Here is a 13,869-nt window from a genome sequence, read left to right on the forward strand (position 1 = left end):
CTGAGGGCCGTGGGTGGGCCTTTGGTGTGGGCGGGGCTTGAGGAAGCCGAGGCCAGAGCCTCAGCGGGTCAGCGGCTGGGAAGTGGCTGGGGAGTACAGGAAGGGCTTGGGCAGAGATTGGGGCCTGAGGGCGCCCGGTTTAGGTTTTGTGGGCTCATGAGGGTCTGGTGGAGATGTGGCCACATGCTCTGGGGAGAGGACCTCTCGAGTTTTGAGGCCTCTCGAGTCACAAGCCTGGTCCCTCTCTCTGTGGGGACACCTCTTGGAGGGGGGGTCTCCCCTCTCCCCAGTCTCCCAGGGAGGTGGGGTCTTCTCTACAGAGAGGGATCCAGGTAGACTGGGGAGTCCGCCCCTTAAGGTCCTCATCTGGCACTCTCTGAGCATCTCTGGGGGCCTTTTCTCAGGGTCTAAGGTGCAACCTCAGAGTTTTTTTCAAGGGTCTCTCCTGGGGGCCTCACCATGAGCTGGAAGAAGAACCAGGCGTGCTGGAGGACAGCCTCGCGCACAGCGCTGCTGCTGACCACCCACTGCAGAGCCAGCTCCTCGTGAAGCAGCTGTAGGCAGGGTCGAGGTCACCAAGAGCAAGGTGCCACCCCCTCCCGCACCGCCCTCCATAGAGCATGGCAGGGGAGGTTGAGGCTGGGGGACTGGAGTCAAAGCAGCAGAGGCCATGCGGAAGGACAGGGGCCAAGAGGAGCTGATGTGCCAGGTCCCTGGCTCTCCAGACCCAGCTGGGCTTTGGATCAGGAGAGCAGCCCTAGATCCCTTTGTTGGGGGCCGGGAACAAAAAATATGGAACCCACCCATCCCCCTCACTACCTTCTGCACAGTGGGTCTTGGCTGGGGGGCCGGCGGGGCCGAGGAAGAGGCCTCGAGGTAGGAGGAGGCTCGGCTAGAGCTGCGTTCGATGGCCTAGGATGGGATGGGATGGAGAGGATGGGATGGCGAGGAGAGTTAGTGTGGGGAGGTGGCGGGGACACAGTGGGACAGACAGGTCTGCATGATGTGTCCACATGGACATAGTGGGGGAAAAGGATGGAGGAAAATGAGCTTGCAGGTGGATATGTGCTGTGGTCTGAGTATGTCCCTGAGTGTCATGTTTTGGAAACTTGAGCCCCAAAGACACAGGTTGTTGGTGCTTAGAGATGGGGTCCTGGGAGGTGATTAGGACTGGCTCAGGAAGCGGGCCTCCTGATGGTACTGGTGGCTTTATAAGGAGACACCTGAGCAAGCACCTTTGTGTCTCGCTGTGATGCCCTCTGCCAAGCTAGGATACAGCGATCACCACAGTCTCCACCTGATGCCAGTGCCATTCTCTGGGACCTCCCAGCTTCCAAAACCTGAGCCACAAAAATTAGCCTCAGGTGTTGTGTTATAGCAACAGAGAACAGGTTGAGACAGTGTGTGGGGCCCAGGGATGGGCAGTGAGGTAGAGGGAGGAGAGGGGTCTGCGTGCACTGGCCGGAGCGGGGTCCAGGTGGTGTGGGCCCGGCCAGGGCGGTGAAGGTGAGGATGGAGGAGTAGCTGGAGTCAAGTGTGTTAAAAAGAAAACGGGGTGTGGGTATAACAGAGACGCACAGAACACAGGGAGTAGGTGAGGATACGCATGACGATGCAGTGAGGAGGTGACAAAATGTGACTAGGACAGGTGAGAACACAGGACCGTGGGCACAGGGGAACACAGGGGAGGTGGGTAGACTGGGTCCCAGCTCGGACAGAGGCTGGCTGATGTGAGTGGGGACAGCACAGGGGGAGGAGATGAAAACTGTGCAGCTGTGAGGCATTTGGAACCACAGGTGACAGGAGGTGACCACGGGTGTGGACGGGGCGTGGAGTGTGAGGGAGGGCGAGATGGGCGGCATGGATGAAGAGGCGGGTACAGAGGGAAGCAGAGCAGGTGGAGAAGGACAGGTGGTAGATGCTAATGAGAGGCTCCAGGCCTGCGCGGGGCCTCACCCGGCCTCCGTGTTACCAGCCTGGGGAACAGGTACTGAGGCACAAGCTCCACTCTCCCCTCCTCCTTTGCTGGCCACGAGCGGCCACTGGTTGGAGAAACAGGTCCACTGATGGAGTCGGCCCAGCTCCTGAGACCTGCCCTGCACTTGAGGGCCTCCACCTCCACGGTTCCAGGCACGTCCTGGCTGACGGACACCACCGATGGGCACCCACTACCAGGCCAGCCTCAGAGCTACTCCTGCCGGAATGCCCGCCTCCCGCGACCTCGTCACCTCCTACCTGCTCTGTAAGACCCCCTGGCCCTTTGGGGAACTGAGGGTGCTGAGGACAGCCCTGTGAGAAACGCTGGCCAAGGCCCCGGCAGCTCCATGGCCGAGCACAAGCTCAGTAGGCCGAGGCTCTGGGTTCAGTCTTCTGCAGCCCCGAAAACTGCCGGGATGGGGACAGGCAGGGCCCACGAACCCAGACTCTGAGATTTCCAGTGATCCGGGGAGAGGACTGTGCAGCAGTCCCCTGCCTGTGCCGCTGACGCTTCCCCAGCCCGGGCATGGGATGCAGGTTGCAGGCTCTAGGACCAGGCGTGCAAGGACGCAAGCCCCTGTGGCTGCCTCCTGCTGTCTGGTGTCATCTGAGCTGGGCTCCATCTGTGTGTGCCTTTCCCTCTGCCTGGAACACCCGCCCACCCTGTCCTGGCTCATCTCACTCTTCAGGTCCCAGCAAAAATGACCCTTTCCTAGAGAAGTCCCCCCAGTCTCCCAGAAGGAGAGCTGGTGCTCTCTTCCGGTTCTGTTCACTTCCTCTGAGGCATTTTCCCGCCAGCAGTTACACACCTGCGCGTCTGTCCCATGCTAGAGGCTCAGGGCAGGGTGGGGCCGGGGGCTTTCTCACAACAGGACCTGCCATGCCTTTGGGACCCTGTGCTGTGCTCTTTACTGAGAGCCTTTGCCGTATCTCAACATTTGAGAGACAGCTTCACTTTACCAGTGGGGACTTGGAGAGATACAGCCCACTGCCTGGGGCACAGGGCAGGGCCACAGCAGAGCTGGGACTTAAACCCAGGTCTGTTGGGAGGCAAAGCTCCTCCCAGGACAGGTGCATGGTAGAGGGAAGCCTCTGTCTGAAAAGGATGTGGGATTCCAGGGGTCCAGTGCTTCACCCTTGACACCATTCAGTTGCCTATGCCAAGGGGACAGTTGAGAGTCCCCTGAACAGAGGTGGATCAAAGGGAGGGGAACAGGTCATGCAGGGCAGTGAGGTTACAGGTGACTGGATTTGCATATAATTTACATGCTCTTTGCAGATCACCCCGGTGCTCTGTCTCTGCTGAGGCTGTGGCCTCCGTGAGAGCAAAAGGCAGGTTGAAACAACCCAGGGATGCTTATAGCACAGATTCCACAGCCCCAGACAAAGGCAGGAGGGGCTGCCGCCCCCTTCGGGCAGCCCCCTGGGTTAGTTGGTCACAGCCAGGAAGGTGGGAGGAGCTCATGCTGAGACGGTGTCACATGCGTGCAGGGCAGGTTGAAAGGGCACCTGTCTGGGGTCAGCCCCGCAATAAGGGGGTGCCCGCCGCAGCACAGCCTTGGTGCCTCCTGGAGCATAAGCAGAATTCACCCAGGAGTGTGAGCGATCGACGCCCTGGAGATACACAGGTAAGTGGCAGCCTCCTGAGAGGAGGAGAGGAGAGCAGCACAGAACACCCGTGCGACACGGCCCAGGACCAGACGTGTGCCCACGCGTGTGTATGCACCTGTGAGTACGTGCATGGGGTGCAGACGCATACGCACTGTGCATAAGCACGGGATGCACGTGCAGGTGCACCTGTGGACGTGTGCACATGGGGCACGTGCACATATGCGCCTGCCACACTGTGCACACACTACTCTTTGGTCAACCGATCAAGCTTCCGCTGCCCATCCCTGGGTCCATCATGGAGTCCAGAGCCCAGCACACAGTCTGACCTACAGCCTCCACCCCTGACAGCAGCCCTCCAGCCCACAGCCGGGAAACACGCCCTCTTCCGAGTCATGCTCTGCTTTCCATCCTCTGTCGGCAGTGGGATTCTCCCCTGACCCACTCGGCATCCATGGCCGCTTTGCCCTACCTTGTTGGCCAGGATGCGGGAAACCTCGTCGTCCACAGAGCCGGGAGCCACAGCCAGGTCGGGGTTGCTGCTGCTGACACTCTTAGAACGGGCCAGGTAGAGGCTTGCAGGGCGGCCGGAGCCACGGGCCAGTGTGGCAGCCTGCACAGTCACTGGAGGGGCCCCTGGGGATGGAGGGAATAAGGTCAGTCCCCGGCCCACCTGCCCTGATGAGTATCAGTCCCTTCCCAATCCACTGCCCTTGATAAAGTCATTTTCCTTCTCTGTGCCTCCAGGTTTCTCACCTGTAAAATGGGTATGAAAATAGCGACTGCTTCATAGCGATTTGCAGATTGAAGAACACTGGAAATGATGCCTGGCACACACGGGTTAACTTTTCAACTAGATTTCTATTTTTCTTTCTGGTTCAGGGAATTAGAAAGCCTGGGCCTTGTGCATGCTAGCCATGTGTTCTACCCCTGAGCTACACCCCAGGCCAAATCCAGTTTTACTGGATGTTCACTCCATACTGTGCATTTTGTATGGATTATGGTTTACTCTTTGCAGCGCCCCCTTGAGGTGGGTACTGTTATTATCACTGTTTTACAAATGGGAAAATAGGCTCAGAGATGTAAAATTCCTTGCCCAGGGTTACAGAGCTTGAAGGCAGCAGAACAAAGATTCAAATCCAGGCATCCTAGCTTGAATCCCTGCCACAGACTAATGAAGATGCTTGCTGAATGGTCGAATCAGCTGCCAGTCAAGTGTACAGAGATCACTGGGGCAAAAGTGAGTGAAATATTCTCTCTCTGGCACGTTGTCCACATCAGTCCAGGCCTGTGTGGCCCTGGGGCCTTTGCACATGCTCTTTTCTCTGCCTGAGTTGCTCTTCTCAGATTTTCCCTGTCTCCCAGGGTTTTCCACCAACACTTACCGCCTGGGAGGCTGGGCTCAGCGCCAGGGAGGCGAAAGGCGTAGTAGACATAGGCAGCCAGCAGCGGGCAGTGACCACGGGCATCCTGGACTGCCTCCAGGCTCCGGTGTACAAGGCTGACTACATGGGCCATTGCTTCAAAGGCCCCACGGCCTAGGTTCACTGCCGGGCAGAGCAGAGGTCAAGTTCCAGGGCCCAAGGCCTTTTACTTGCCCACTGACCTTCCAGAGGAAGAGGCATTAGGGTCCAAGGACTCAAGTGACTATCAAGGGATCTCAGAGGACTTGCTCTGGGTCATTTTTCAGATAGAAAAACTGAGGGCAGAATAAAATAAGGAAATACAGGAGGAACTCGGCATCAGGGAGCTGAGAGGGTCACTCTCTGGATGGGGAAACAAGTCTGAGGCCACACTCGCTCACCCATCTGGCCACTGATGACCGGGGGCCGCACCACAAGGCGCACAAGCTTGTCCAGCACGTGGTGGGAGAAGGCCACGAGGGGTTCAGGGCTGGCAAGGCGCAGGGCCGACAGGCTGGCCCGGAGCTCCTGCTCCACGGTGCCCTCACTCAGCACGGCGTCCTTGAGCCGGAACGGAAAGACCCCCTCCTCCAGGACGTGCACCAGGGTGAAGAATCTGTCCAGGTGCGGGTCCTGGGTGGGGGACACAGTGAGCAGGGCTGCTGGCCCAGGAAAGCCCCGAGGGACTGAGACCACCTCCGTCTGAGTCAGCAGCTTCCCTGAGAGCCCAGCCAGCTGACCAAAGTCACGTCCACGGCCCGAGGCCAGGCCTCACTGGCCAGCGACAATGATTACCCAATTGCATGGCAACCAGGAGGGGAGCAGGGCAGGATTCCTGGGTTCCCACCCCACCCTGTACCTGGGGGTGGACAGAGGACGCGGCCAAGAGCTCCACGCTGAATACACCCTTGTGGCCGTCCACCCAGCGCATGCCCGGCAGCGCCACCTGTGGGAGGGAGGCGCCTGGTGGGCACTGGTCAACCCTCCCCCACCGATCAGGCCACCGGGCGGCCCCAGCCATTGCGACACCATGGCCTGAGCGTGGCCTGGCCCCAGGGAGAGGCAGGCACCCTGCCCCCAGCCCAGTCCCTGGACTCAGGGGGTCCACCAGGCAGGGTGGACATCTGGCACAGTGGGAGACAGAGAACAGGGATACGGGTGAACATTACTTGGAGGAAGCAATGAGTCAGGAGCATTGTACAGGGGAGACCTGAGACCCCGTGTTAATGGACAGCTGGACAGAGGGAGGGTCATGCGCACTAACTGGGGTGGAGAGGCAGAGGCAGCCCTGGACGAACTCCTGTGGGACAATAATCAGCAGTGGGGCTGCTATGGGGGACAGTGAGTGCAGAGGTGAGGGCCAGTAGGGGACAGGAAGGGACACACAATGGGGGGCCTGGGAGGGCACCCACAGAGGACAATGAGGCTTCCAGGGGACTGGATGGAAGTTAGGTGGGGACTTGGGAATGCTCATGGGCTTCTGTGAGGACAGGAGCACTGACAGACGGCGGCCAGTGCTTCCGTGGGCACTACTGGGGACAGCGTCGTCGGGTGGAGGCGGGAGGCACAGGCACGTACGTCGGGCGTGAGCACAGAGTAGCTGGGCGGCGGCTGGTCCACAGACACTGGGAGGCAGAAGGGACCAGTCCTCAGACGGCCGTGCTGCAGCAGGGGGATCCACTGGGAAGAGAGCAGGGGTCAGGGCTGTGGCCCAGCACCGGGAAGGGGACGGGCAGGGCTCTGAGGGTGGCTGGGCTCACGGTAAAGCCCACGGGCGTCTCCAGGGCCGTGCCCGGCCGGGGCTGGCAGCTGACGTGGTAGAAAGTGAAGAGCAGGTGGTGGTTCTCGGTCACACAAGCCGGAAGGCACAGCTTGAACTCCTCGTAGAACTCGGGGGACCTGGCAGGGAGGCTGGGGTCAGCTGGAGGGCGGGTCCCCCGCGTGTCGCTGCAGCAGCCCCCTCTCCTTCCTCCTGCCCTGTGCCTACATGTCTCCCTGACCCCTGCAGGTCCCCAGGTCCTCCCGAGTCCCTTCTCCCTGCCGCCCCACTCCCACCTACTTGTTATGGTAGACCACAGGCGTGAAGGCCTCACGCGTGAATTCGCTGCAGCTGGACTTGCCAAAGATGACCTGGGGGAGCGGGGACATGAGGGACCCGCCGGGAAGACCCGTCCCTGCTGCTCCCTGGGGCACAGGCACTGACCGGCAGGGCCTGGCTGGGGTCCTCGCCGGCCATGTACTGGACTCGCACAGCGAGGTTGCGCACGGAGCCCTGGCGGCTGCTGAAATTGAGGCTGTGTGGGTACACGTACAGCAGGTTCCTGGGGGCGAGAAGCAGGGGTCAGGGGGACAGGGGCCTGCGGTGTGCGTGAGCGACTGGGCTGCTGGAGCGAGCTGGACCAAGGACACAGACAGTCATGGAGGAAAGTGGGTCACGAGGCTGGGGCACTGAGCCGGGGCAGGCCATTCCAGTGCCAGGCATGAGGTACGACTGGCAGAGGACCGGGAAAGATGTGCACCCGCAGATGGGAGTTTAGGGAGGTGGGGGGCAGGGGACAGATGGACCCTCAGGGCAGGAGTTCCAAAAAGGGACCCAGGTGGCCATCAGGGTAGCCTGATCCCTGCCAGGCTGACCTGTTCTTCAGGCCCAACTGTTCTTCCCCCAGAAGAGACCTCTATAGTTCTGGCCTTCAGGTGGGAAAAGCAGACCAGAGTTGGAGGCTGGGGCTGCCCCTCCCCCAGGGGCACCTGCATAAGCCCCAACCTGCCCCTGGGCCTCAGGTTCCCCACATGTACAATGGGGCATCGGGCCATTCAGCGGAATCTTTGTAACAGTACTGATGATGACAGATAACTGCAATGACAATCACTGCACCAAACACTTATGTGGCACCTGTTGTATGCCAGGGTTAATTCTAAGCACTCAAAATAATTCATTTACTTCCTACAAGCAGCCAGCAAGGTGGGACACATGGCACTTCCATTTTATAGGTAAGGAAACTGAGGCACTTGTCCCCAGTCATTCAGGGAGTAAAACAGCATTCATGCTGACCTGGGGCAGACGTGGGTCCTGAAGTGAATCCATGTGGCCTCAGGAAGGACTCTGCTACCTGTCTAAGCTCCCCAGCCACCAGGCAGGCCAACAAGGACCCCTGCATTGAGGTGAGGACTCTCCTACCTGTATGAGCTCCCCCGCCACCAGGCAGGCCAACAAGGACCCCTGCATTGAGGTGAGGACTCTGCTACCTGTATAAGCTCACCAGCCACCAGGCAGGCCAACAAGGACCCCTGCATTGGGGTGAGGGTGTGGCTTGGTGGCAGAGCACTGGCTTAGCATGCACAAAGGCCTGGATTCCCTCCCTAGGCTGGAAAAATGAAGACCCCGCATTGCAGGCTGGGAAGTGCACAGGGAGAGCTGTACCACGTGGCGGCTGGAGCAGCTCAGTCACTACTGCATTCACACAAGTCGCTATTGTCATGCCTGTCCATCAGAGGGAAGCCGAAGCTCAGGGTGGTAAGCCTCAGGGTCCCTCAGGGCCAGTCCTCCCCAGTGCCCCCGACCCACAACTGGCCCTGAGTCCCAGCCAGCGTGATCTCAGCGTGGCCGGCCGGACATTTGCCTGATGCAACCGCTGTGCCCCTGCCAGGCCCTTGCACAACTCGGGGCAGCCGATGGCTGGTTAACCATTGACGGGGGTTGATGGCAGTGTGGGGACATAAAAGGCAGCAGCAGTGGCACTGATCACACCCCCGTCCTTCAGCCATGCCTGCTCTCGCTCTGTGCCTCCTGTGGGCTCTGGCAGCAGCGGTCCAGCCTGCCCCAGTGGCCCCCATGGGTGGCCAGGAGCCGGCACAGCATGAGGAGCTGACCCTGCTCTTCCATGGGGCCCTGCAGCTGGGCCAGGCCCTCAATAGCGTGTACAGGGCCACGGAGGCCCGACTGACAGAGGCCGGGCAAAGCCTGGGCCTCTACGGCAGCGCGCTGGGGCTTTTGGGACTACAAGTCAGCCAGGGCCGGGATGCGGCGCAGGAACTTCGCGTGAGCTTGCTGGAGATGCAGGTGGGCAGGGCGGCGGAGTGGTGTGGGCTGGAGGGTGGTCTGAAGAGGAAGTATTGTGTAGGCTGTCCAGTTGCCCCAGTTTTGCCCGTAACTGAGGAGGGTCCCAAGATGCAAGACTCTCCGTGATAAAACCAAGCAAGTCCTGGGCAAACAGGAGCTGCCATCCTAACACCAAACTGTCCACTGAGCAGCTGGAGGAGGAGGATCTGCAGCTGCAGGCAGAGACCACAGCCCGGGTGCTAACGGAGGTGGCCCAGGCACAGCAGAAGCTGCGGGACAGCGTGCAGCGACTGGAAGTCCAGCTGCAGGGTGCCTGGCTGGGCCCTGCCCGCCAAGAATTTGAGGCCTTAAAGGTAAGAGGCACTGGGCCCTGGGAGGATTGGCCTGAACTCTCTTCTGAACCTTGAGTCCTAGATACTCTCCAGCTCGGTGTCCTCCACTCTGAGCACAGCCCACATCCCTTTCCATGCCTCGGTTTCCCCATTTGCAAACAGGGCACGACTGATTTCAGCAACTAGGGCCTCAATTCAAGGGCAGGGTACATGGCAGGTGCCCTACTTGTGTGACTTGCCCAGTCCCACAGACGTACCAGGGAGGCCTGGGCAGGGTCAGGGGATGAGAGGTGAAGAGGCCCCCACTGAGGTTTCTACCCTGCCTACCACACAGGCTCACGCTGACAAGCAGAGCCACTTCCTGTGGGCCCTCACGGGCCATGTGCAGCGACAGAGACAGGAGATGGCAGCTCAGCAACACTGGCTGCGACAGATCCAGGAGAGGTGAGCCTGGTGGGGGCCTGGCACCCAGGGCAGCTGGCTGGGGGACACGCAGGGAGCTAGAAGGTGCCCCACCTGGGCTGAGCCAGACTCCCCGTCTCCCTCCCCAGACTCCACACAGCGGCGCTTCCAGCCTGAGCCTGCCTGGGCAGAACTGAGGACCAGTCACGAAGCAAGGACACTTCCGTGCTCCATGCAGCCCCCAAGCAGAGAGGAGCTGCCTGTCCAGTGGGGCCGGCCAGGGCGCGCCGCTTCCAGCCCCAGGGCAGAGACAGAAGCAGGCGGGGTAGAAGGCAGAGGACATGGCCCCACTGGGGAGGGTGCAGGAAGGACTTGTGTCCCTCCATGCTCACACACCCTGCATTAAAGCAGAGCAGTGGCATTTCACCTTGGGTGTCTGCGTATGTGTCGGGAAAGGGAACCCTGCCCAACAGAATTTCTGAACGTCCCCCATGCAAGTGTCCAGCCACTCCGGGAACTGTACCTGTAACAGGTGTGGGGAGCGTAGACCTCACGGGCAGGGAACTCCAGGATCTCCTTGGTGGGCCGGCCCCGGGGATCTGGGTAGGGCTTGACGTGAAGTAGCTCAGGGGAGAGGCAGAAGTGGGGGTTCTCAGGGGCCGGGGAAATGTCAATCTTGAGCTGGGCTGGGGAGGAGGAGTCAGCTTGCACCTGCCTGGGAACCTCTGGCCCGGCCCCCCTCTGGGGTACGCAGGTGAGGCCCTCTGACATCTGGGGGCTCTGACCCTCAGGTTGTAAAAGCCTCAAGACACCCTCAACTCCTCTCTCACCCTCAGAGATGATGTGCCCTACCATGATCCCAACTTGACCCACTTTTTCTTCTTTTGTCTGTGGCCTCCATTGAAAGGTCCAGTCCCTGAGTTTGGGAATTTGTCAATCATGGTCAGGGTTCAGTCCCTGGCGCCAGACACAGTAGGTGCTTGGCACGAGTTTGTCGAGCGCGTGAGAACACCTCATTTAAGGGTGCGCCACGCACCGGTCACAGGCCGCAGGCGCCGCAGCAGGGAGGATGGGCGCCGCATGTCCGCCAGAAATTTGAAGAGGTCCTCATCACTGAGCCGCTCCGCCTCCTATGAGGGACAGGTCGCCATGAGCTAGGGATCAAAGGCTGAGTCCCAGGACCCCATGCGACCACAACAGTGGGGAGAGTCACCCGGGCACGTCTGCCTTGCAGACACCTGCTTAAAGAAGTTGGTGACAGTAAGTGTCGCTGGGCGGAAGCCAGAGAAGCTGCATGCATCGTCCCCGCTACTCGCTCGGTCCTGGGGCCCCCGACGGCGGCGGTCAGTCCAGGCAGGCCGGCGCTCTAGGAGGGGCAGTGACAGTGACCGAGAAGGGGCACAGAGACGCAGGCTGTGGTGCCCCGCTCGGCCGGCAGAGGGCGCGCCCCTCCCTGTCGCTCAGCCCAGCCCCGCCTCCTCACCGCCCTCCGAGTCTGAGTCGCGGTCGGGCTGCCCAGCGCTGCTGACGATGTTGGCTAAGTGCACCGCCGTCCACGCGAAGGGCATGCGGTACCGGCCCAGGCGGGTGCAGAACTGCTCGGCTGCCAGGCGCAGCTTCTCCAGCTTCTCTTTGTTCTGCGGGAGATCCCCCGCCCCCATCAGCTCAGTGGCCCCTGCCTGCCAAGTGTGGCGTAGGCCCTCCCCAAGGCCCTGCCTTGGCACGCATACCTTGGCGGTGTCCACCTCCTTCATCACCATGTAGGGCTCACAGCATTCGCTGATGTCCCCCTGCTGCAGCACCTTCTCCAACTGCGGGGCAGGAAGGCCCCATGAAGTGCCCCCTCAGCCCTCCCTGGACTCCTGGACCTCCGAACTCTCCATCCCACTGCTGGGGATCAACCCATGCTAGGCTTTACCACGGACCTACACCCCCAGTTCACCCTGGGGCTTGTGCTCTGTCTCCCATGTCTCCTGCTGTCCCTGTCAAGTGCCAGCACTCTGTCTGCCCAGTGGCCACCTCCTTATCACCCTTCAGATACCCTGAAATTCCAAGCCTCAGCCCACACTTAGCTACTGATATTTTCCTGACATAATATGTGTTATGGGCCACATGGCCTGGACCCTCCAGTCTTGACCACTCAGGGGTGTGAGACCCTGGGCAGGTCTTTCCCCTGCTCTGTGCCTTCATTTCCCATCTGTAAAATGGGGCTTAGCAACTCTCCTCCTGGGCGCTACCCTGAGGACTGCACCCTGTGACTCCCCGCCATGAGCACTCAATCCGTTCCATTCTTGTGACCTGATTGAAGGGTTAGGAGAAGAAACTGGACCTCACAGGAAGAAAATCCCAGATCAATGTGCCAACCATGTCTTCCCTGCCCCGATTAACTGAGCAGGTCTCGGTGCCATCGACATCATTCACAAACCTAACACCTCACCTGCCTACCCAATGGGACTCCGGGGTTGTTCACGTGCCTGGGATGTCCTTTGTCCCAGGCCTATCTGTCCATAGGTCTCTGCTCAGTTTTCCAGGAAGCCCTCCATGATTTTTTCCCATCCCGGTTGGATCAGGGGCCTCCCCTGGGCTCTTCTTTCTGGTAACACGTCTGCCTCGTCCCATGAGGGCAGGGACTGAACCTGCGGTGTTCACCATCATCATCCCCTTGCCCTGCCCCACCAGGCACCTTGATGACCAGGAAGATGTCGGGCGAGGGGTAGGTCACGGAGAAGATGGCGGAACGGGCCAGGGTGGAGATGGCGGGGTGGGTACCATGGGCACGAAGCAGCCCCTTCATGGAATCTGAGTTCAGGTCAAAGTAGAAGTTTTCTGAAATCTGCGGACATGAGAGGCACCTTAGCCACCATCTCCAGGGAGCCCGCAGCCCAACAGTGAAGGAGGCAAAGGAGGAGGAGGAGGAAGAAAGGAGGGCTCCTACCTTCTTCTTCTCCCGAGCGTCATACAGGGCCAAGATCCCAAAGATAGGCTCGATTTCAATCTCGAATCTGTGGGTGGATGGGGACCGAGGCTCCCTGACACTCCCCTCCTTCAGGCCCAAGGAGGGTGGTGGAGGGGTGCCTGACTAACCCTGGGCCACATGGAACTGCTACTTAAGGGCCTGCAGGACACGTGCGCCCCATTTTGAAAAAAAGGGGAAACTGAGGCCCCTGAGGTGTGCTCTTCCCACCCCCAGCCCCTCGGCAGAGCCCCCTCGGAGGGCTCTTGGTACTACTAACCCACTTGCAATTCCCTGCTGCCCGGCCTGGGCCCCAGCTCAGGAATGGCTGCTGCCGCCTCTGCCACCCTGGTGGAGCCCAGTCCTTGCACACCAAGACCTGCTCCTGTGTTACTCCACTTGGTAAAGAAGCATCTTAGGACCTGAGGTTCCCCCGTGTCCTGAGAACAAAACCCCAGAAGGCCCAGCCCTGCCCACCCCCTGGCCTGTCTTCCCTGCTCCAGAAGGTGCAGTGCCCACCACTCCCTTGTCCCCACCCCTGCACATGCTCTGCCCCATCCCCCTCTCCTTTCCTTTTAGCCAGTTCCTTCTCACTGATGGGCCTTAGCTTAGGAGACTCCTCCCCAGGGAGCAGGGCAACCGGCAGCTGCTCGGAGAGCCCCTGAGTGTCTCTCCTCTGGGCTCTGATGCTCATGGCGTGGTTGTGTCCTGAGCAGCCCAGGCACTCAGTGGGTGTTTGTTGAACGACTACATGAGGCCAGAGCCTGTTCCCAACCCTGGGATTGAGGTGGGAGGCCCACCCAGGCCTCAGGCCAGAATGGAACCTCCTTTTCCTGTCCTGATCCAGGCAGGAACTGGGGGTGGGGGAGGGCAGGGCCTGGCTGGGGCCCAGGTCCACATCCTGTTCAGCTTTGTTCCCACGTGCTTGTCTGCCGCACTTCTGGCTGCTCCCTGGGGTCCAACACGGAGGGAGCCTTACACGGCTGGGAGCCAGGCCCAGGATCCTTAGCACCCCCTTTACCCTGGGTCCCAGCAGGACAGGCAAGCACCAGACTTGGGCCTTGCAAGTTGTGTGATCTTGGGCACGAAATTTTGTCAGTGTGTGCCTTGGTTTCCCGCCCTGCACCCACTTCT

General features: G+C 60.3%; 2 protein-coding genes across 8 annotated transcripts in view; one reads left to right on the forward strand and one right to left on the reverse strand.

Annotated features, from left to right (window-relative positions):
- DOCK6 (dedicator of cytokinesis 6) overlaps window positions 1–13,869 on the reverse strand; it is a 51,173-nt gene that overhangs the window by 18,885 nt on the left and 18,419 nt on the right. For 4 of the 7 annotated variants that reach the window (XM_079114649.1, XM_079114646.1, XM_079114650.1 and 1 more), the window contains exons 8-24: window positions 12,718–12,784; window positions 12,466–12,615; window positions 11,513–11,593; window positions 11,266–11,419; window positions 11,021–11,148; window positions 10,819–10,912; window positions 10,306–10,468; window positions 7,192–7,309; window positions 7,048–7,118; window positions 6,749–6,887; window positions 6,567–6,668; window positions 5,848–5,934; window positions 5,390–5,621; window positions 4,971–5,132; window positions 4,058–4,221; window positions 3,487–3,591; window positions 459–554 (exon numbers count right to left, since the gene is read on the reverse strand). In XM_079114649.1, the coding sequence (XP_078970775.1) occupies window positions 459–554; window positions 3,487–3,591; window positions 4,058–4,221; window positions 4,971–5,132; window positions 5,390–5,621; window positions 5,848–5,934; window positions 6,567–6,668; window positions 6,749–6,887; window positions 7,048–7,118; window positions 7,192–7,309; window positions 10,306–10,468; window positions 10,819–10,912; window positions 11,021–11,148; window positions 11,266–11,419; window positions 11,513–11,593; window positions 12,466–12,615; window positions 12,718–12,784 (2,113 nt within the window). Of the gene's footprint in view, window positions 1–458; window positions 555–819; window positions 913–3,486; window positions 3,592–4,057; window positions 4,222–4,970; window positions 5,133–5,389; window positions 5,622–5,847; window positions 5,935–6,566; window positions 6,669–6,748; window positions 6,888–7,047; window positions 7,119–7,191; window positions 7,310–10,305; window positions 10,469–10,818; window positions 10,913–11,020; window positions 11,149–11,265; window positions 11,420–11,512; window positions 11,594–12,465; window positions 12,616–12,717; window positions 12,785–13,869 lie in introns of all 7 variants that reach the window. The other 3 variants (XM_079114652.1, XM_079114647.1, XM_079114648.1) reach the window with 3 other exon arrangements.
- On the forward strand, window positions 8,715–10,208 carry ANGPTL8 (angiopoietin like 8). Its single transcript, XM_079114734.1, has 4 exons — window positions 8,715–9,048; window positions 9,240–9,401; window positions 9,715–9,824; window positions 9,932–10,208. Exons 1-4 carry the CDS (start codon window positions 8,752–8,754, stop codon window positions 9,957–9,959), a joined length of 597 nt encoding a protein of 198 aa, XP_078970860.1. The 5' UTR covers window positions 8,715–8,751; the 3' UTR covers window positions 9,960–10,208.

This window comes from Sciurus vulgaris, assembly GCF_902686455.1.
Source record: "Sciurus vulgaris genome assembly, chromosome: 16".
Lineage (NCBI taxonomy): Eukaryota > Metazoa > Chordata > Mammalia > Rodentia > Sciuridae > Sciurus > Sciurus vulgaris.

Bases quoted from the DNA above. Each gene is read 5' to 3' on its own strand.
- ANGPTL8 (XM_079114734.1), top strand. From the start codon at position 8,752: ATGCCTGCTCTCGCTCTGTGCCTCCTGTGGGCTCTGGCAGCAGCGGTC. The intron at 9,402-9,714 runs GTAAGAGGCACT...CCTACCACACAG, and splicing joins AAGAATTTGAGGCCTTAAAG to GCTCACGCTGACAAGCAGAG. The intron at 9,825-9,931 runs GTGAGCCTGGTG...CTCCCTCCCCAG, and splicing joins CTGCGACAGATCCAGGAGAG to ACTCCACACAGCGGCGCTTC.